The 21,024-nt window shown below is 39.5% G+C and overlaps 1 protein-coding gene across 5 annotated transcripts in view; it reads left to right on the top strand.

Annotated features, from left to right (window-relative positions):
- fbrsl1 (fibrosin-like 1) overlaps positions 1-21,024 on the top strand; it is a 178,000-nt gene that overhangs the window by 112,585 nt on the left and 44,391 nt on the right. For 4 of the 5 annotated variants that reach the window (XM_062051651.1, XM_062051650.1, XM_062051648.1 and 1 more), the window contains exons 3-4: positions 9,314-9,725; positions 14,334-14,590. In XM_062051651.1, coding sequence (XP_061907635.1) covers positions 14,497-14,590 — 94 coding nt within the window. In that variant the 5' untranslated portion in view covers positions 9,314-9,725; positions 14,334-14,496. Of the gene's footprint in view, positions 1-9,313; positions 9,726-14,333; positions 14,591-21,024 lie in introns of those variants that run through there. The other variant, XM_062051652.1, reaches the window with a different exon arrangement.

Raw genomic sequence — 21,024 nt, 5'->3', positions numbered from 1 at the left:
GAAGAAATAATGATTTGTCTTTGTTAGAAATATAGCTTGGTCCAATTTGTTATATATTCTAACAAAGTGTAGATTGGATTTTAACCTATTTAAAACATGTCATCAAAATTCTAAAATTAATCTTAATCAGGAAAAATTACGAATGATGTTCCATAAATTCTTTTTTTAAATTTTTTCAAAAAGATTCAAATTAGCTAGTTTTTTTCTTCTTTTTTTCGGTTGAATTTTGAATTTTAAAGAGTCGAAATTTAATTGTCTTTTTTTTTCGTGTTTTCTCCTCTTTTAAACCGTTCAATTAAGTGTAAATATCATTAATTATTAATAATAACATAGAGTTAAAGGTAAATTGAGCAAATTGGCTATTTCTGGCAATTTATTTAAGTGTGTATCAAACTGGTAGCCCTTCGCATTAATCAGCACCCAAGAAGTAGCTCTTGGTTTCAAAAAGGTTGCTGACCCCTGGTGTAGTGGTTCTTACCATTCTAATTCTTAACTCCTCTTGATCTGCAGTGGTGGTCAAAAGTTGACATGTAAATAACATCATGTCATGGCTGACTTGAGTTTTCAATCATTTCTACAACTCTTATTTTTTTGTGATAGAGTGATTGGAGCACATACTTGTTGGTCACAAAAAACATTCATGAAGTTTGCTTCTTTTATGAATTTATTATGAATCTACTGAAAATGTGAGGGTCAAAAGTATACATACAGCAATGTAAATATTTGCTGACATGTCCCTTGGCAAGTTTCACTGCAATAAGGCGCTTTTTGGTAGCCATCCACAAGCTTCTGCTTGAATTTTTGAGCACTCCTCTTGACAAAATTGGTGCAGTTCAGCTAAATGTGTTGGTTTTCTGACATGGACTTGTTTCTTCAGCATTGTCCACACGTTTTAAGTCAGGACTTTGGGAAAGCCATTCTAAAACCTTCATTCTAGCCTGATTTAGCCATTCCTTTACCACTTTTGACATGTGTTTGGGGTAGAGATAATAATAATAATAATGGATTAGATTTTATGTCGCGCTTTTCTATTATTAATAGATACTCAAATGTCCGATAATGGCTTTTTTGCCGATTTCCGATACTGTCCAACTCTTAATTACCGATTCCAACATCAACCGATACCGATATATACAGTCGTGGAATGAACACATTATCATGTCTCATTTTGTTGTGATGCCCCGCTGGATGCATTAAACAATGTAACAAGGTTTTCCAAAATAAATCAACTCAAGTTATGGATCTTTTTTAACATGCCTCAAAACAGCTTGGAATTTGGGACATGCTCTCCCTGAGAGAGCATGAGGAGGTTGAGGTGGGCTGGGTTGAGGTGTGGGGGGGGGGGGCTTCTGGGTATTTGTTCTGTTGTGTTTATGTTGTGTTACGGTGCGGATGTTCTCCCGAAATGTGTTTGTCATTCTTGTTTGGTGTGGGTTCACAGTGTGGCGCATATTTGTAACAGTGTTAAAGTTGTTTATACGGACACCCTCAGTGTGACCTGTATGGCTGTTGACCAAGTATGCCTTGCTTTCACTTGTGTGTGTGAAAAGCCGTAGGTATTATGTGACTGGGCCGGCACGCAAATGCAGTGCCTTTAAGGCACGCCCCCAATATTGTTGTCTGGGTGGAAATCGGGAGAATTCGGGAGAATGGTTGCCCCGGGAGATTTTTGGGAGGGGCACTGAAATTCGGGAGTCTCCCGGGAAAATCCTATGTCCGTGTACCAGTCTGTACAGCGGTGTTTTAAAAAGTTATACATTTTACTTTTTGAAACCGATACCGATAATTTACGATATTACATTTTAAAGCATTTAAAAGCATCGGACATCCCTAGTTTGGGATCATTGTCCTGTTGGAACACCCAACTGCGCCCAAGACCCAACCTGGGTCTTGGGCGCAGTTGGGTCAGAGCAAAAAAAGATACGTCCTGCACTGCACTCTAGTCCTTCACTCTCACGTTCCTCATCCACGAATCTTTCATCCTGGCTCAAATTAACTGGGTAATCGTCGCTTTCTCTGTCCGAATCTCTCTCGCTGTTGGTGTAAACAATGGATGAAATGTGAGGAGCCTTTCAACCTGTGACGTCACGCTACTTCCGGTACAGGCGAGGCTTTTTTTTTTATCAGCGACCAAAAGTTGCGAACTTTATCGTCGTTGTTCTCTACTAAATCCTTTCAGCAAAAATATGGCAATATCGCGAAATGATCAAGTATGACACATAGAATGGATCCGCTATCCCCGTTTAAATAAGAACATCTCATTTCAGTAGGCCTTTAAATCTGCTATAAAATAAACCGCATTTTGCCAGGTGTTTGTATTGAATGTAATCCATCCCTTCGGTCTTTTCACGTACGTCTTCATTGTTGTATGTGCGTATGGAGATGGATGGACATGAATCGGAACATGATTCGTGCCTTAACTTTCGGAGTGATTTTAACGAGGGCCATGTCGGTCATGGAAGATCCCTCCTTAGAGCCCATTAGAATCATCATTAGGATATTCCAGCTCTGACTGTGGCTTCGCAGCACTTCTATCACAGATGCTTTTCTTTTTCTTGTCTATTGCTCGCCTCGCATTGTGTCTGGAGGAGCATGTTGCCATGGCGACATCCCCCCCATTCAAATTACCCCACAACATTTTGACCGAGGACCTTTTGTGGGCTTTTTTTGCGTATTGTCCGTCGTTCACTTTATTTAGCAGAGCTCGACAGTTTAATCCATTGACCGCACCCCAAAATTGTGGGTGTAGGAACCAGGAATTGATTGTTTAGTAGTACTATTCTGTTCATCGGTTTTTAGGAACCTTGAAAGGAGGCTGTTAATAGGGACTGGATCTTTGTTTAGGATGTTGCATTTGACACTTGACTGTGTTAATTGTTGCCTGACGAGCCAATCAGAGTGTCAAATGTTTTTCCCTTGTCTTCTCTTTTCTTTCCTTTTTGTAATTTTTTATATGGATTTGATTGAGCCGAAAATAACTTCCACCATTAGAGCTCATTTCAGACGGTAGCATCTCATCAAACTCCTTTTGCTTTCCTGTTAAGACTGCCAAATGTACGTCATTACGATTTGTAAGGGCTTATTATTAATAAGTGAAAGGTGTAGAGACATGGTATTTTCTGCCACTTCCCACGCTTAAATGGCAGATAATTACAACTTTCAATTATGGCAATTTAAGGACGAAAATTGGCTGAAGTACTGATTGCAAAGGCTCATTGATTCTTTAATAGGCCATAGAAAAGTGAAGACACCGTGGATCTTGGAATACAGCTGCCGTTTTCAAAACCTTCAGACGGATCACGTAGGAAGGAACGGGGACAAGAGAGGCCAAGATAACGGGTCGTATATGTCCTCACCGCACAATTGGAACATAATTATTTCATGCCATATTATGTGCACAGCAAAGCCCCGAATAGGGCCCCGACATTTAACTTTAATTAGTTGTGATTTATTCATACTGACTGGATCGCGAGGAGAAATTGGATCATGCGATTATAGTCAAGCATGAAAATGACCTGATTAAACACTGAACAAAACCTGAAGGAGGGGATACGGGAGGCAGGTTTGGAAGGAGATATTAGGGCATCAGCAAAGTGTGCAATGTTTTGTTCGTGGCATCTCCTGCAAAGACGCAGTTCAAACCTATGTTCACTTTTTGAATGAAGGGTTTCTGTCTCAAACTAAGAAAAACCTTGACGTCTGAGATGAATAATCTCTTGGATATTTCAAACTACCGTAATTTCCGGACTATAAGCCGCACCTGACTATAAGCCGCACCAGCTAAATTTAGGGGAAAATACAGATTGCTCCATATATAAGCCGCACCCGACTATAAGCCGCAGGGTTTTGATGTGTAATTACCGTAGTACAGGGGTCACCAACGCCAGGTAGCCCTTAAGGACTAGATGAGTAGCCCGCCGGCCTGTTCTAAAAATAGCTCAAATAGCAGCACTTACCAGTGAGCTGCATCTATTTTTTAAATTGTATTTATTTACTAGCAAGCTGGTCTCGCTTTGCCCGACATTTTTAATTCTAAGAGAGACAAAACTCAAATAGAATTTGAAAATCCAAGAAAATATTTTAAAGACTTGGTCTTCCCTTGTTTAAATAAATTCATTAATTTTTTTTACTTTGCTTCTTATAACTTTCAGGAAGACAATTTTAGAGAAAAAATACAACCTTAAAAATATATATATACCATATACCTTTTTACCTTTTAAATTCCTTCCTTTTCTTTCCTGACAATTTAAATCAATGTTCAAGTATTTATTTATTTTTTATTGTAAAGAATAATAAATACATTTTAATTTAATTCTTCATTTTAGCTTCGGTTTTTTCGACGAAGAATATTTGTGAAATATTTCTTCAAACTTACTATGATTAAAATTCAAAAAAAATATTCTGGCAAATCTAGAAAATCTTTACAATCAAATTTAAATCTTATTTCAAAGTCTTTTGAATTTATTTTAAAATATTTGTTCTGGAAAATCTAGAAGAAATAATGATCTGTCTTTGTTAGAAATATAGCTTGGTCCAATTTGTTATATATTCTAACAAAGTGTAGATTGGATTTTAACCTATTTAAAACATGTCATCAAAATTTTAAAATTAATTTTAATCAGGAAAAATTACTTATGATGTTCCATAAATTCTTTTTTTAAGTTTTTCTCTTCTTTTTTTCGGTTGAATTTTGAATTTTAAAGAGTCGAAATTGAAGATAAACTATGTTTCAAAATTTAATTGTCATTTTTTTTCGTGTTTTCTCCTCTTTTAAACCGTTCAATTAAGTGTAAATATCATAAATTATTAATAATAACATAGAGTTAAAGGTAAATTGAGCAAATTGGCTATTTCTGGCAATTTATTTAAGTGTGTATCAAACTGGTAGCCCTTCGCATTAATCAGTACCCAAGAAGTAGCCCTTGGTTTCAAAAAGGTTGGTGACCCCTGCCGTAGTATATAGGGGTTCCTGCTACCACGGAGGGGATTGTCGGGACAGAGATGACTGTTTGGGAACGCAAAGCGTCCCATTTATTAACAATAAATCTTTCAATCATTCAATCAAACTTCCACATCTTTGACATGGCGAACAGCATTCGTGCAGAGTACAAATAATACAACGGTGCAAAGTAATACAAAGTGCTCGCCTGTACGTTATCAAAATAAGCAGCCTACCGGTATATGAAAAGTCAGTCTTTAATCATTGTGTCATCGTCTTCCTCCTGCGTACTAAAACCACCCAAATCCTCTTCGTCGGTGTCGGAGAAGAACAGGCCGTAAATAAGCCGCACCCTTGTATAAGCCGCAGGGACCAGAACGAGGGGGGAAAGTAGCGGCTTATAGTCCGGAAATTACGGTACTAGGGAGGATGTTTGTTAAGAAATTATCGATTTGAGTCCATTATCGAATCCTCTTATTGAACCGATTCCTTATCGATTCTCTTACCGAATCCAGATAGGTTGTTGTATATGGGGAAAAAACACACGCAATACTTGGTTTAACAAAAACTCACTTTTGGCAGCCTTCACTTATATTTTTTAAGAAAAAAATTACATAAATATTGACTATTAGTGCCCCTTTAATTGGGCCACCTAAGAAAAATACATGCAGGGAAAATCCTGCATTCATTTGTATTATTTCTTAGACAGACCTGCAAACTCTGTAGTGGTGTAGGCTACGAGATACCGTTAACGTTATCAGACACATACAAAAAAGGCTAACGTTAACGTTACCCTTAGCCACCGACTATGCTTAGGTCAGGGGTCACCAACACGGTGCCCGCGGGCACCAGGTAGCCTGTAAGGACCAGATGAGTAGCCTGCTGGCCAGTTCTAAAAATAGCTCAAATAGCAGCACTTACCAGTGAGCTGCCTCAATTTTTTAATTGTATTTATTTACTAGCAAGCTGGTCTCGCTTTGCTCGAAATTTTTAATTCTAAGAGAGACAAAACTCAAATAGAATTTGAAAATCCAAGAAAATATTTGAAAGACTTGGTCTTCACTAACTGACAAAGAAACAGATCACAGATTTGGTGTCCAGTTCAAAGTGTGACATAATTTATTTAAAAATTTGAGAGTTGACTTTTGTATTTTACATGAATTATTATTTGTACAAACATGGTGCAAAGTAATTCATGATTTGTTCAAAAATGTTAGTGGCTAGCTAGTCAAAATGGGATATTGTGATTTCTGTCTTAGAAGTGATCATTTGAAAATGTTCAATTTGAAAAATGTGCACTTAGAGAAAATATAAAAATAAAGTGTTGCATATTGATATTTATCTGTTTCTATATATATTTATTGTGAGAAATCATTAAGATGATCAGTGTTTCCACAAAGATAAATATCATGAATTATTAATAATAACATAGAGTTAAAGGTAAATTGAGCAAATTGGCTATTTCTGGCAATTTATTTAAGTGTGTATCAAACTGGTAGCCCTTCGCATTAATCAGTACCCAAGAAGTAGCTCTTGGTTTCAAAAAGGTTGGTGACCCCTGGCTTAGGTAACGTTAGTCTAGCTAACATTACTGCAGTCCTGGTTGACATAAGAGGTAACGTTATTTTAGCCTAAAGGCTACAAGTGAGCAGATATGGAAATGAACCGGCAACAGTTAACGTTAATTACTCACCGGCACTATCACTGGGACTGCAGGTTGAAGCAGAGGAAGAGGGGCGTGCTTCGTCATGTCTGTCGCTGCTTCTCCACGACACCTTTCTCTAACCTTCAGGATAAGTTACGGCCTGAACATGTTTCAACATGTTTGTTGTACCGCTGGCAATAATTGCAGATAGCCGTTTCCTCCTCGTATTTCTTAGTAAAGTGAAGCCATGCCTTGGAGTGTTTTTTTTCCCGGTCCATTGTTGTTGCTGCTTCTGTATCTGCCGCCGAATGACTGAGCTACGTCATTTCCTGTGACGTGCCACGGGGCATTTCCTGTGACGCGGGATTCGTTCACAGGGATTCGAATAAAGAACAGAATCTTTTTCTTTACTATAGTGGCTTCGATAACGGGAGCCGTTTCTCAAAAAAGGGATTCGAATTCATGGAATCGGTTCTTTTCTTATCGAACAATCGGGAGAACCGGTTTCGAACATCAAGATTGTCTTTGAGCAATCTCTTCGTCTTCGCGACCACTGAGACTAGGTTTAATACTGCAGGCATGCACTGCCCTCTGCAGTCCAAATGGGGCAATTACAGTTCAGTACACAATATAACCATCGCTATGGTATATTCTTAGATAACCTGTCCTGATTGATAGTCCGCACTTACAGAACGTTTAACAGGCTGAATATTATATTTTATTAGTAAGTATAAAGTTAAAACATTGTCATGCAAAGATATGAATGCCATTAACTTGTTACAACATGTAAAGTACAGAATATCAGAAACATATATTTAGGTAGAAAAAATATCACCCAAGTCCCAACATCTTTGGCAATCAAAGCTAGATCGTAACAATCCACATTTTGTCTTATTAATGCGTGAAACTGCTATCTAAACATGGAAGTGTAGCTCCTCTCTTCTGTATGCAAGTGCTCCTAAAGCAGGTATACATATTATGTCAAGACACCGACGCACAAAATGTATATACATATATACACATACATATACTGTATATATATATCATCTGCGGTCACTCGAACGAGTATGACGATCCTCCTGGTAGGGGTGTATCCCTTTATGGAGGATGCCTGTGCGTGACTTTGTTTAACGTGGGGAGACTGGTGCACAGACAGTCTCCCCACGATCCTTGACAGAATCGGGTCAGGGTCCAGTGGCACGGAGTCCAAGACGACTAGGGACCCTTTGTGGTAGTTCTTAAATCTACCGTCTTCCGCCTGCTCCGCCGTTGAGGTCTTCACCGTATCCATGGCTAGGGGGTAGTCAGGTACTAGGCCTTTGCCAAGGACCACCTGGGGCAGTAGTAAAGGGGTTAACCTCCTAGTGCCCCAAGAACCCTTAGAGCAGGGGTCACCAACCTTTTTGAAAGCAAGAGCTACTTCTTGGGTAGTGATTAATGCGAAGGGCTACCAGTTTGATACACACTTAAATAAATTGCCAGAAATACCCAATTTGCTCAATTTACCTTTAACTCTATGTTATTATTAATAAATAATGAAATTTACACTTAACTGAACGTTTTAAAAGAGGAGAAAACAAGAAAAAAATGACAATTAAATTTTGAAACATTTTTTATCTTCAATTTCGACTCTTTAAAATTCAAAATTCAACCCAAAAAAAGAAGAGAAAAACTAGCTAATTCGAATCTTTTTGAAAAAATTTAAAAAAGAATTTATGGAACATCATTAGTAATTTTTCCAGATTAAGATTAATTTCAGAATTTTGATGACATGTTTTAAATAGGTTAAAATCCAATCTACACTTTGTTAGAATATATAACAAGTTGGACCAAGCTATATTTCTAACAAAGACAAATCATTATTTCTTCTAGATTTTCCAGAACAAAAATTTTAAAAGAAATTCAAAAGACTTTGAAATAAGATTTAAATTGGATTCTACAGATGTTCTAGATTTGCCAGAATAGTTTTTTTGAATTTTAATCATAATAACTTTGAAGAAATATTTCACAAATATTCTTCGTCGAAAAAACAGAAGCTAAAATGAAGAATTAAATTAAAATGTATATATTATTCTTTACAATGGAAAAAAAAATAATTTACTTCAACATTGATTTAAATTGTCAAGAAAGAAGAGGAAGGAATTTAAAAGGTAAAAAGGTATATGTCATTAAAAATCCTAAAATCATTTTTAGGGTTGTATTTTTTCTCTAAAATTGTCTTTCTGAAAGGTATAAGAAGCAAAGTAAAAAAAAGTCATGAATTTATTTTCACAAGTGAAGACCAAGTCTTTAATATATTTTCTTGGATTTTCAAATTCTATTTGAGTTTTGTCTCTCTTAGAATTAAAAATGTCGGGCAAAGCTAGACCAGCTTGCTAGTAAATAAATAAAATTTAAAAAATAGAGGCAGCTCACTGGTAAGTGCTGCTATTTGAGCTATTTTAGAACCAAATCTTTTTCTTTACTATAGTGGCTTCGATAACGGGAACCATTTCTCAAAAAGGGATTTGAATCCATGGAATCTGTTATTTTCTTATCGAACAATCGGGAGAACCGGTTTTCGAACATCATCCCTACAAACTACACAATGGCAATTTTATGAGAACAGTTTAAATGAATGATATATGTTGCAATCAAACACGTTATTGACATTGCGAGCCCAAATAATGCAGAGCTGCACCAATATTTGATGAATGTTTTCCTCACACTGGCGCTCTCTGTCTCCTCAGGTGTGCAAGCGAATGAGAATCCCGAGTCTAAGACTGCTGGTTCAGCCAAAGTGTCCGTGCTCCACCGCAGCCAAGAGCGGAACAAGAGCGAGGTGCCATTTGCGCCTCCGCTGCCCAGCCCCACCCCAGCCTCGGCGCCGACGGGCTCCCCAGCCCCCGCTGCTGCAGCGGCGCCCCCGCAGCCTCCTCGATCTTTCCTCCCGACCCCGCCTCCTCTCGGCGTCAAGAGAGAGCTACAAGCTCCGCCCCCTGTCCCTTCCCCTTCCCTGCTGAGGACACCGCCCCACCTCTTCCCTCCTCACCTGCACTCGCTGCAAGACGCCTGTGTTCATTCGCCCCCTCAGCACCACGCCCGGCCCGTCATCAGCCACCAGGTGCACCACCCGCTGCAGTACGGCCTACACGATCTCAGGTAGGTTGTTACTCAGGTGCAGATTGGTCATAAATAGATAGCAGTGTTTCCCATAAACTGCCAAGATACCTGTGGCGGTGGGGGCGTGGCTATGGGCGTGGTCACCATGACATCATAGAGTAATTTGCATAATTTACTACAATGATATGATTTTCTCTAAAAAGGCTAAAAAAATGTATACTTACTAATTAATAATAACAGTTTTGTTTTAAACGTCCATCCATCCATCCATTTTACAATATAATTACAACACTTTATGTACATATTTATATACAGATTTGAACAATAAGTTATTCACTGAAATATATTTATTAATTGTGGCTCTTACAAAAAATATATCTTATAAAAATATAAAAGCTAAAATGTCTCTTAAAGCTCTGCCCCTTTAATTAGTGCATACTAAATCATTTCACTTTAGCTTACTACTACAACCATATTATTTACCAGCAACATAAAGTGAAACAGAGGCAGAGGTGTCCTGCCACAGTCAGTAACAAATAAACAGAAAACAGTAGTGGTGGTAGATAGACACAAAGCTTCATCAAACATCTGATCCACTGAACAAAGAGCTCCAAAAATCTTGATCCTACACTTCTCTTTTGTAAAGTAAATCTGAACAGCCGATATGGGCATCTACATCAACTATATGATTTGCCTGAGAAGCTGGACAGGACCAAAAAATAATAAAATAATAATAATAATAATAATAATAATAATTTAAAAAAAAATTTTTTTTTAAATAATAATAATAATAATATTTATTTTTTTTAAATAAAAATAAAAAAAAAAAATTTTTGTGGCGGCCTTAATTCTTTTGTGGCGGGCCACAAAAAATAAATGAATGTGTGGGAAACACTGGATAGATAGATAGATAGATAGATAGATAGATAGATAGATAGATAGATAGATAGATAGATAGATAGATAGATAGATAGATAGATAGATAGAAAGCTCCTAAGGGGGCCCAGTCTGGAGTGGGAAAAAAACCTCCATAGCAAAGCACATATACATATTACAACGTACATCTCCAGATATCTAGCAACAGAGGGAAGGGAGTGCGGGGTCATGGTGGTAGGCCGCAGCTCTCAGGCCCTGAACATCCTTTCATCACCCCTATGGTATTTGCGTTGAGGGCGTTGGGTTGGGGGGGGTGTATGTGTGGCGTATATTTTTTTGGCTGCATGTTTGTGTGTAAGCCTGCAGCGTGTCTCTGTTCCGCGGCCTTGATCTTGTGCAGTCGCTAGTCCAAAGTCAACATGAATAAAGCTGAACACGAGAACGTAGATTAGTGGAATACAGACCAGAAGCAGCCACAATCTATGTGAGTGCTAAGAGTAACGTGATGAGCCGTAACCGTTTCCAATCGGATTTAATTCAGTCAATGTGACAAACACTGTAAAATCGTTCACAACGCGGCAGTGACTCTCTTCATGCAGAAATTGATTTCCCGCCACCCTTGTAAGATTTACTGTTTTCCATTTAACCATTTCCCTCCAGATTCTTCCCTCACCTCCGAAAGAGGCCGATCATTCTTACAGTGTCAGAGCCGAGGGTTAAATCTGCTGCACTGAACACATTTCCAGGATGAAGGCGTACAGTACATACCAGGGCTGTCCAATTGAACACATGGGATTTATCAGTCAAAAAAATATGGCAATAATAAATTACAAGGAGGTGGGTAAAGTGTCTTGCCCAAGGACACAACAGCAGTGACTAGGATGGCGGAAGCGGGGATCGAACCTGGAACCCTCATGTTGCTCCAACTGAGCTATACCGCCCCAACTAGAGATGTCCGATAATATCGGACTGCCGATATTATCGGCCGATAAATGCTTTAAAATGTAATATCGTAAATTATCGGTTTCAAAATTATCGGTATCGGTTTCAAAAAGTAAAATGTGTATGGCGCATATTTGTAACAGTGTTAAAGGCCTACTGAAATGAATTTTTTTTTATTTAAACGGGGATAGCAGATCTATTCTATGTGTCATACTTGATCATTTCGCGATATTGCCATATTTTTGCTGAAAGGATTTAGTATAGAACAACGACGATAAAGTTCGCAACTTTTGGTATCTGATAAAAAAAAGGATTGCCCCTACCGGAAGTAGCGTGACGTAGTCAGTTGAACATATACGCAAAGTTCCCTATTGTTTACAATGATGGCCGCCAGAAGTGAGAGAGATTCGGACCGAGAAAGCGACAATTTCCCCATTAATTTGAGCGAGGATGAAAGATTTGTGGATGAGGAAAGTGCAAGTGAAGGACTAGTGGGGAGTGGAAGATGCTGTGAGAGGCGGGTGGGACCTGATATTCAGCTGGGAATGACTACAACAGTAAATAAACACAAGACATATATATACTCTATTAGCCACAACACAACCAGGCTTATATTTAATATGCCACAAATTAATCCCGCATAAAAACACCTAGGTGTTTGTTATGCTAGCAGCTAGCTACTAGCTCGAGCTAGTTATAGCTCGAGCGGGTAATATGGACGGGATCCCGTATATATAACCCGCCAATACAATTCAAACACCTGCACAACACACACACTCACTCAGCCCAAACAACCGTTCACCTAACCCAAGGTTCATAAAGCTTATATATTTAATCAAAGTTACGTACATGACACGCACGTACGGGTAAGCAATCAAATGTTTGGAAGCGCGCGGGTGGGACTTGATATCCAGCTGGGAATGACTACAACAGTAAATAAACACAAGACATATATATACTCTATTAGCCACAACACAACCAGGCTTATATTTAATATGCCACAAATTAATCCTAATGCTAGCTCCTAGCTACTAGCTCGAGCTAGTTATAGCAAGCGATCAAATGTTTGGAAGCGCAGCTGTGTACTCACGGTATCGCAACTGTGTATCCAAATCAAAGTCCTCCTGGTAAGAGTCTCTGTTGTCCGAGTTCTTCGATCTTGACTGCATCTTTCGGGAATGTAAACAAAGAAGCGCCGGCTGTGTACGTGTTGTTGCTGACTTCCCTCGCAAAATAGACACTTCGCACCGACAACTTTCTTCTTTGCTTGCTCAGCTTCTTTCTCCATAATGCAATGAACAAATTGCAACAGATTCGCCAACACAGATGTCCAGAATACTGTGGAATAATGACATGAAAACAGAGCTATTTCGTATTGGCTTCAATGGTGTCCGAATACTTCCGTTTCAATGATTGACGTCACGCACATACGTCATCCTCAGAGGCGTTTCGAACCGGAAGTTTAGCGGGAAATTTAAAATGTCAATTTATAAGTTAACCCGGCCGTATTGGCATGTGTTGCAATGTTAAGATTTCATCATTGATATATAAACTATCAGACTGCGTGGTCGCTAGTAGTGGCTTTCAGTAGGCCTTTAAAGTTGTTTATACGGCTACCCTCAGTGTGACCTGTATGGATGTTGACCAAGTATGCCTTGCATTCACTTGTGTGTGTGAAAAGCCGTAGATATTATGTGACTGGGCCGGCACGCAAAGGCAGTGCCTTTAAGGTTTATTGGCGCTCTGTACTTCTCCCTACGTCCGTGTACACGACGGCGTTTTAAAAAATCATACATTTTACTTTTTGAAAGCGATACCGATAATTTTGAAACCGATACCGATCATTTCCGATATTACATTTTAAAGCATTTATTGGCCGATATCGGCAGTCCCATATTATCGGACATCTCTACTCAAAATCCTTGAGCGAAAACCACGACACCACCATCACTGTTTAGTTCTCCAAAAATATAGATTGTTAAATTTAGCTAACATTCCAAAGATTAGCATCAATACGAATGGCCCGTCGAATCCTAAATACCACTGCACCAGCGCCACTTAAGCACTTTGTCCAGTTTACACCTGCTGTGACAACTAGAAACACACGAGCCTCCACCAGGGGGCAGCGTAGCGTACCCAGATGTAAAACATACATCCATCCATCCATTTTCTACCGCTTATTCCCTTCGGGGTCACAGGGGTGCTGGAGCCTATCTCAACTACAATCGGGCGGAAGGCGGGGTACACCCTGGACAAGTCGCCCCAAACATATTTTGCACAATCAAAAGCCATAAAGGAATGGAACGACCAGTTGAAGTTAAAAAGTGGCTTTGGAGCAATCAAAGCTGCTCACACGGCCAATAAGGTGGCCACTATGATTGACACATCAACTTCATGTGTATTATATTTATCCATTAGAGCATTTTTCTTGTAAATTGTGAGGTGTGTGTGTTAAAATCATGGTTGTTTTTACAAATGATGACAGATGTGAACAAAAGCATGTATTGTCCTTGTGTGATGATGTAAATGAGGTGTGGTTGTACTGTATCTTAAGTATGTGTCAATAAAAGGGCATGTTATGAATTTTCTTAATTTGATTACTAGCTATAGTATGATTTTATTGCATGATTTTTGTATGCCTTTAATTTAGGTAGCCAGGGACTGTAGATGGGAATGAGCTATTTAGCTATAGTCTGGTACAGAACAGATCTGTCTTTAAGCTTAATGTTTCTGTGCATTGTCCCTTCAAATAAAGACTAAACTAATACGAAACTAACTAAAAAATGTACAGTTGAGTAATCGTCCTATTTTTTTACCTTTTGTCTTCAGCCACCGAAGCAGTCCACTTCTTCCTAAACACCACCTGGGACCATCTCCACACCACCCACTCAGCGGGCTGCCATCCTCAGCCCCCGCCTTGCCTCTGTCCATAGCCAACCTCTCTACCTCGCACTATTCCTCCCTACGGAGCCCGGCACATCGCCATTCGGCCATGTTTGCAACCCCGGCGACTCTGCCTCCACCGCCGACCTTACCTACCAACAGCTTAGTGGTCCCGGGGCACCCTGGGGGTACCCCCTACCCAGGTAATGCTGCCAACACCCACACAGACAAAAGTGTAGTTTCAGAGTTGCCCACTCGCATTATTACTAGTATCACTTTATTGTTTGCACTAGTGCAGTGTTTACCAAAATGTAACTATTTGTGGTGATGCCACAGATACATTTGGGCTGCTATGAACTAATTTCGCACTACCTTTTGCTCATAAACACATACAAATTGTACTGTCTGCGAATACAGCCTGTCGTTTCAGTTCCGATTGTTACCCTGCTTTAACACGCTTCCTATGCACTGAACTGAATAAGTTGCCAACTTGGCTATATTTAGCGAGAGTTCAGTCTTCAATCAATGTCAATCAATGTTTATTTATATAGCCCTAAATCACAAGTGTCTCAAAGGGCTGCACAAGCCACAACGACATCCTCTGTTCAGAGCCCACAAAAGGGCAAGGAAAAACTTACAACCCAGTGGGATGTCAATGTGAATGACTATGAGAAACCTTGGAGAGGACCGCAGATGTGGGTTAAACCCCCCCCCCCCCCCCCCCCCCCCCCCCAGGGGAGACCGGATGCAATGGACGTCGAGTGGGTCTAGCATAATATTGTGAAAGTCCAGTCCATAGTGGATCTAACATAATAGTGTGAGAGTCCAGTCCATAGTGGTTTTAACATAATAGTGAGAATCCAGTCCATAGTGGATCTAACATAATAGTATGAGAGTCCAGTCCATAGTGGATCTAACATAATAGTGAGAGTCCAGTCCATAGTGGATCTAACATAATAGTGTGAGAGTCCAGTCCATAGTGGATCTAACATAATAATGTGAGAGTCCGGTCCATAGTGGATCTAACATAATAGTGAGAGTCCAGTCCATAGTGGATCTAACATAATAGTGAGAGTCCAGTCCATAGTGGATCTAACATAATAGTGAGAGTCCAGTCCATAGTGGATCTAACATAATAGTGAGAGTCCAGTCCATAGTGGATCTAACATAATAGTGAGAGTCCAGTCCATAGTGGATCTAACATAATAGTGAGAGTCCAGTCCATAATGGATCTAACATAATATTGTGAGAATCCAGTCCATAGTGGATCTAACATAATAGTGAGAGTCCAGTCCATAGTGGCTCTAACATAATAGTGAGAGTCCAGTCCATAGTGGATCTAACATAATAGTGAGAGTCCAGTCCATAATGGATCTAACATAATATTGTGAGAATCCAGTCCATAGTGGATCTAACATAATAGTGAGAGTCCAGTCCATAGTGGATCTAACATAATAGTGAGAGTCCAGTCCATAGTGGATCTAACATAATAGTGTGAGAGTCCAGTCCATAGTGGATCTAACATAATAGTGTGAGAGTCCAGTCCATAGTGGATCTAACATAAGAGTGAGAGTCCAGTCCATAGTGGATCTAACATAATATTGTGAAAGTCCAGTCCATAGTGGATCTAACATAATAGTGTGAGAGTCCAGTCCATAGTGGATCTAACATAATATTGTGAGAATCCAGTCCATAGTGGATCTAACATAATAGTGAGAGTCCAGTCCATAGTGGATCTAACATAATAGTGAGAGTCCAGTCCATAGTGGATCTAACATAATAGTGAGAGTCCAGTCCATAGTGGGGCCAGCAGGAGACCATCTCGAGTGGAGACGGGTCAGCAGCGCAAAGATGTCCCCAACCGATGCACAGGCGAGCGGTCCACCCCGGGTCCCGACTCTGGACAGCCAGCACTTCAGCCATGGCTACCGGATCCTCTTCACAACGATAGTGACTTTGTCTTGCTTGTGACATAAAAAAAAAATCCAAAAAAGAAGCAACTGAAGAGAATTTGTATTTTTAAACATTGATTGGTTGATTGATTGAAACTTGTATTAGTAGATTGCACAGTACAGTACATATTCCCTACAATTGACCACTAAATGGTAACACCCCAATAAGTTTTTCAACGTGTTGAAGTCGGGGTCCACGTATATCAATTTATGGTAAACATATTTACTTTGTCGGTCATGTTAGTTGCTAATAAAGATGACATTCACACGTGTCAGCCAATTACGCAAATTAGATGAGGACGTAATCAAACATTCCCAGTTCCACGCTCCCACCCGACACCACAACTGGAGTGGCAGCCTTGCTAGTGTTTACTAGTCACAATTATTTGTCACATAATTGTCACTTTGCGGGGAAGTTCTGCCTTGATCCCATACGAAGATATGAATTGGTATGTTTCTGATAATGCATGTGTTTAACTTTTAATATTGCACTGATTACAGAAAAGTTTAAATGTACCTCACATTTGCCATGTTTAGATGAATCCTGCACATTTTGAGATGACTGGTTGCTAGAGATGTCCGATAATATCGGACTGCCGATATTATCGGCCGATAAATGCTTTAAAATTTAATAACGGAAATGATCGGTATCGGTTGCAAAAAGTAAGATGTATGACTTTTTAAAACGCCGCCGTGTACCCGGACGTAGGGAAAAGTACAGAGCGACAATAAACCTTAAAGGCACTGCTTTTGCGTGCCGGCCCAAGCGGAGAGGTAAGGAATGGCGGGGGGTGTATATTGTAGCGTCCCGGAAGAGTTAGTGCTGCCTGGGGTTCTGGGTATTTGTTGTGTTGTGTTTAGGGATGATGCTCGAAGCCGGTTTTCCCGGTGGTTCGATAAGAAAAGAACAGAGTCCTCGGACTCAAATCCCTTTTTGAGAACCGGTACCCGTTATCGAGACCACTATGGTAAAGAAAAAGAGTTGGTTCTTTATTCGAATCCCTGGGAACGAATCCCAAATGGGCAATGTTATGCCCATTTGATTGTAGACTCTTACTGACACCTTGGGGCGATATGAAAATACTATGCGTCATTAGTCTGGCCACTTCTGGGTTGGCGAGTCAGTTCAGTTCATGGGACAATTGAGAAGTAGACAAGTTGTGTTAGCTCTTACAAGCCTTGGAAAAGATAAGTCTGTAAGTAAACTGTTTAACTTGTTTATATAACTCAATATTAAGGTGTAAAGTGGTTACATTTAAAACTAAGATGTTTATTGAAAAACGATTTATGTGCACTGTTTCAATGGATGATTTGAGGACTTAAAATGGCTACCAGTCGTGTATTTCCACCATCGAAATAGTTTCAACACTCAGAAGTATTTGTTTGATGATAGTACTGTATATTTGTGTGAAGCTAATATTGACATATTGTGTATTAAATTTGAGTATGTTAATTTAATCACATGGCTTATACATTTGTCATTGTGTGTATTTCAGTTAAAAAAAATAAAAATAACAGTCCAGTGCAAGACAAAAGTAAAGATAGGAAAAGACAAAGCAAGATCAACAACAATAAAGAGCCTAAATGGATTAATCTGCTTTGGAACTTTATTAGACGTCTTGGATTGTTTGTTAGCTGTCTGCCTGTGTGTGTAGTTAGTATGTTCCAATAGCAGCAGAAGTGCACTTTTTGGAGAGCTGTATTATTTTCAGTTTTGTGCCCACTATATTATTATTTATACACCTATAGTGATCACAGAGACAGGTTGTTTTTGTGTTACTACATATTTGTTTTTCTGAAAAAACCCACTCAATATACTTTGGGTAACAACAGTCAATATTTATTTATTTTATTTTTTTAGGGGGGTAATAACAGTCAATATTTATTTTTTTATTTTATTTTATTTTTTTCTTATAAAATAAAAGTGAGCTTTTGTTAAACCAAATATTGTGTTTTTTTTCCATATACAACAACCTATCTGGATTCGATAAGAGAATCGATAAGGAATCGGTTCGATAAGAGGATTCGATAATGGGCTCAAACTCGATAATTTTTTATCAAACATCATCCCTAGTTGTGTTGATGTTGTGTTACGGTGCGGATGTTCTCCCGAAATGTGTTTGTCATTCTTGTTTGGTGTGGGTTCACAGTGTGGCGCATATTTGCAACAGTTTTAAACTTGTTTATACGGACACCCTCAGTGTGACCTGTATGGCTGTTGACCAAGTATGCTTTGCATTCACTTGTGTGTGTGAAAAGCCGTGGATGTTATGTGATTTAAGGTTTATTGGCGCTCTGTACTTCTCCCTACGTTCGAGCAGCGTTTTAAAAAGTCATACATTTTACTTTTTGAAACCGATACCGATCCTTTCCGAGCCGATACCGATCATTTCCGATATTACATTTTAAAGCTTTTATAGGCCAATAATATCGGCAGCCCGATATTATCGGACATCTCTAGTCAGAAGTCTTACAAAACCCGAAATAAACGAATGAAAAATAAAACTCTAGTAAGTAGTATCAGCCAGATTTATTCAATACTAGGGGTGTAACGGTACACAAAAATTCCGGTTCGGTACGTACCTCGGTTTAGAGGTCACGGTTCGGTTCATTTTCGGTACAGTAAGAAAACAACAAAATATAAATGTTTTGGTTATTTATTTACCAAATGTGTAAACAATGGCTTTATCCTTTTAACATTGGGAACACTATAATAATTCTGCCCACGTTAATCAACATTAAACTGCCTCAAGTTGTTGCTCAGATTAAATACAATAACAAAACTTTTCTTCTACATATAAAAAGTGCAACATTAAACAGTTTCAAGTCAACTCATCATGCTTAATTTATTACAGCATTTTGGAAGCCTGTAGTTGATTTATTATGTAAATGTTATATTTGTATCAACATGTGATAGCAGGGACCCTGGTTTCAAAACTAGGCTGCTGCATTACTAATGATTAATGTAACTATAGCTGAAAAAATAGTACAATAGCAATAGGAGAGACTATTCATCCCTGAACACCATGGAGTTCAGTAGGCTTAATGATGCACTTACATTATTATATCAACTATCAGAGACAGAAACTCTTCATTTAACATAATGTCCTTTTTTGCTGCTTCAACACAGCTCAATCAACACAGAAAAAGGTAAAGTGAAATAACAGACAGACAGTGCTTTGCTGTCCGTAACACACACACACACCGCAAAATGAGCTAACGTTACGCTAAAAGCGAATTATCCTTCACCTCAAGCCAGGACTGCGAGCGAGCTGAGCTGCAGTTTATGTTTCTAGAAAGTCAACGGGCTCATAGTGATGTTACTAGTAGTTGACTATTATAATTTGGGGAGAGTCCGCTGCCTGATGATTACCTGCTAAACACCTATCTGCTAACCCCACCGCAGAAGCACTGACGACATGCGCTCTGAATACGCACTGCTGATTGGCTGTTACCGCTCTGTGGGTGGGACAATGCTGGGTGCTGTGTAGAGGACTGACAGAGACAGAGGCAGACAAAGCGGAGCAGCTTGTTAAAGGCCTACTGAAATGAAACGTTCTTATTTAAACGGGGATAGCAGATCCATTCTATGTGTCATACTTGATCATTTCGCGATATTGCCATATTTTTGCTGAAAAGATTTAGTAGAGAACATCGACGATAAAGTTTGCAAATTTTGTTAGCTGATAAAAAAAAGCTTTGCCTGTACCGGAAGTAGCGTGACGTCACAGGTTGAAAGGCTCCTCACATTTCCCCATTGTTTACACCAGCAGCGAGAGAGATTCGGACCGAGAAAGCGACGATTACCCCATTAATTTGAGCCAGGATGAAAGATTTGTGGATGAGGAAAGTGAGAGTGAAGGACTAGAGTGCAGTGCAGGACGCCAGGGTGTATCTTTTTTCGCTCTGACCGTAACTTAGGTACAAGCTGGCTCATTGGATTCCACACTTTCTCCTTTTTCTATTGTAGATCACGGATTTGTATTTTAAACCACCTCGGATACTATATCCTCTTGAAAATGAGAGTCGAGAACGCGAAATGGACATTCACAGTGACTTTTATCTCCACGACAATACATCGGCGAAGCACTTTAGCTACGGAGCTAACGTGATAGCATCGTGCTTAACTGCGGATAGAAACAGAAGAAACATGCCCCTGACTGGAAGGATAGACAGAAGATCAACAATACTATTATTACTTCTACTATCAGGAGACACCGAACCAAACACTGGACCTGTAACCACACGGTTAATGCTGTCCTGCCTGGCGAAGCCTAGCAATGCTGTTGCTAACGACGCCATTGAAGCTAACTTAGCTACGGGACCTCGACAGAGCTATGCTAAAAACATTAGCTCTCCACCTACGCCAGCCCTCATCTGCTCATCGCCACCCGTGCTCACCTGCGTTCCAGCGATCGACGGCACGACGAAGGACTCATCGATGCGGTCGGTGGCTAACGTCGGATAGCGCGTCTTCTATCCAACTCAAAGTCCTCCTGGCTGTGTTGCTGCAGCCGGCCACTAATACACCGCTTCCCACCTACAGCTTTCTTCTTTGCAGTCTCCATTGTTCATTAAACAAATTGGAAAAGATTCACCAACACAGATGTCCAGAATACTGTGGAATTATGAGATGAAAACAGAGCTATTTTGTATTGTTTTCAATGGGGTACCGATACTTCTGT

This window comes from Entelurus aequoreus, linkage group LG06 (genome assembly GCF_033978785.1).
Source record: "Entelurus aequoreus isolate RoL-2023_Sb linkage group LG06, RoL_Eaeq_v1.1, whole genome shotgun sequence".
Taxonomy (NCBI): domain Eukaryota; kingdom Metazoa; phylum Chordata; class Actinopteri; order Syngnathiformes; family Syngnathidae; genus Entelurus; species Entelurus aequoreus.
Note: the sequence above shows the minus strand (reverse complement) of the source record. Positions and strands in the feature narration are given on the sequence as shown.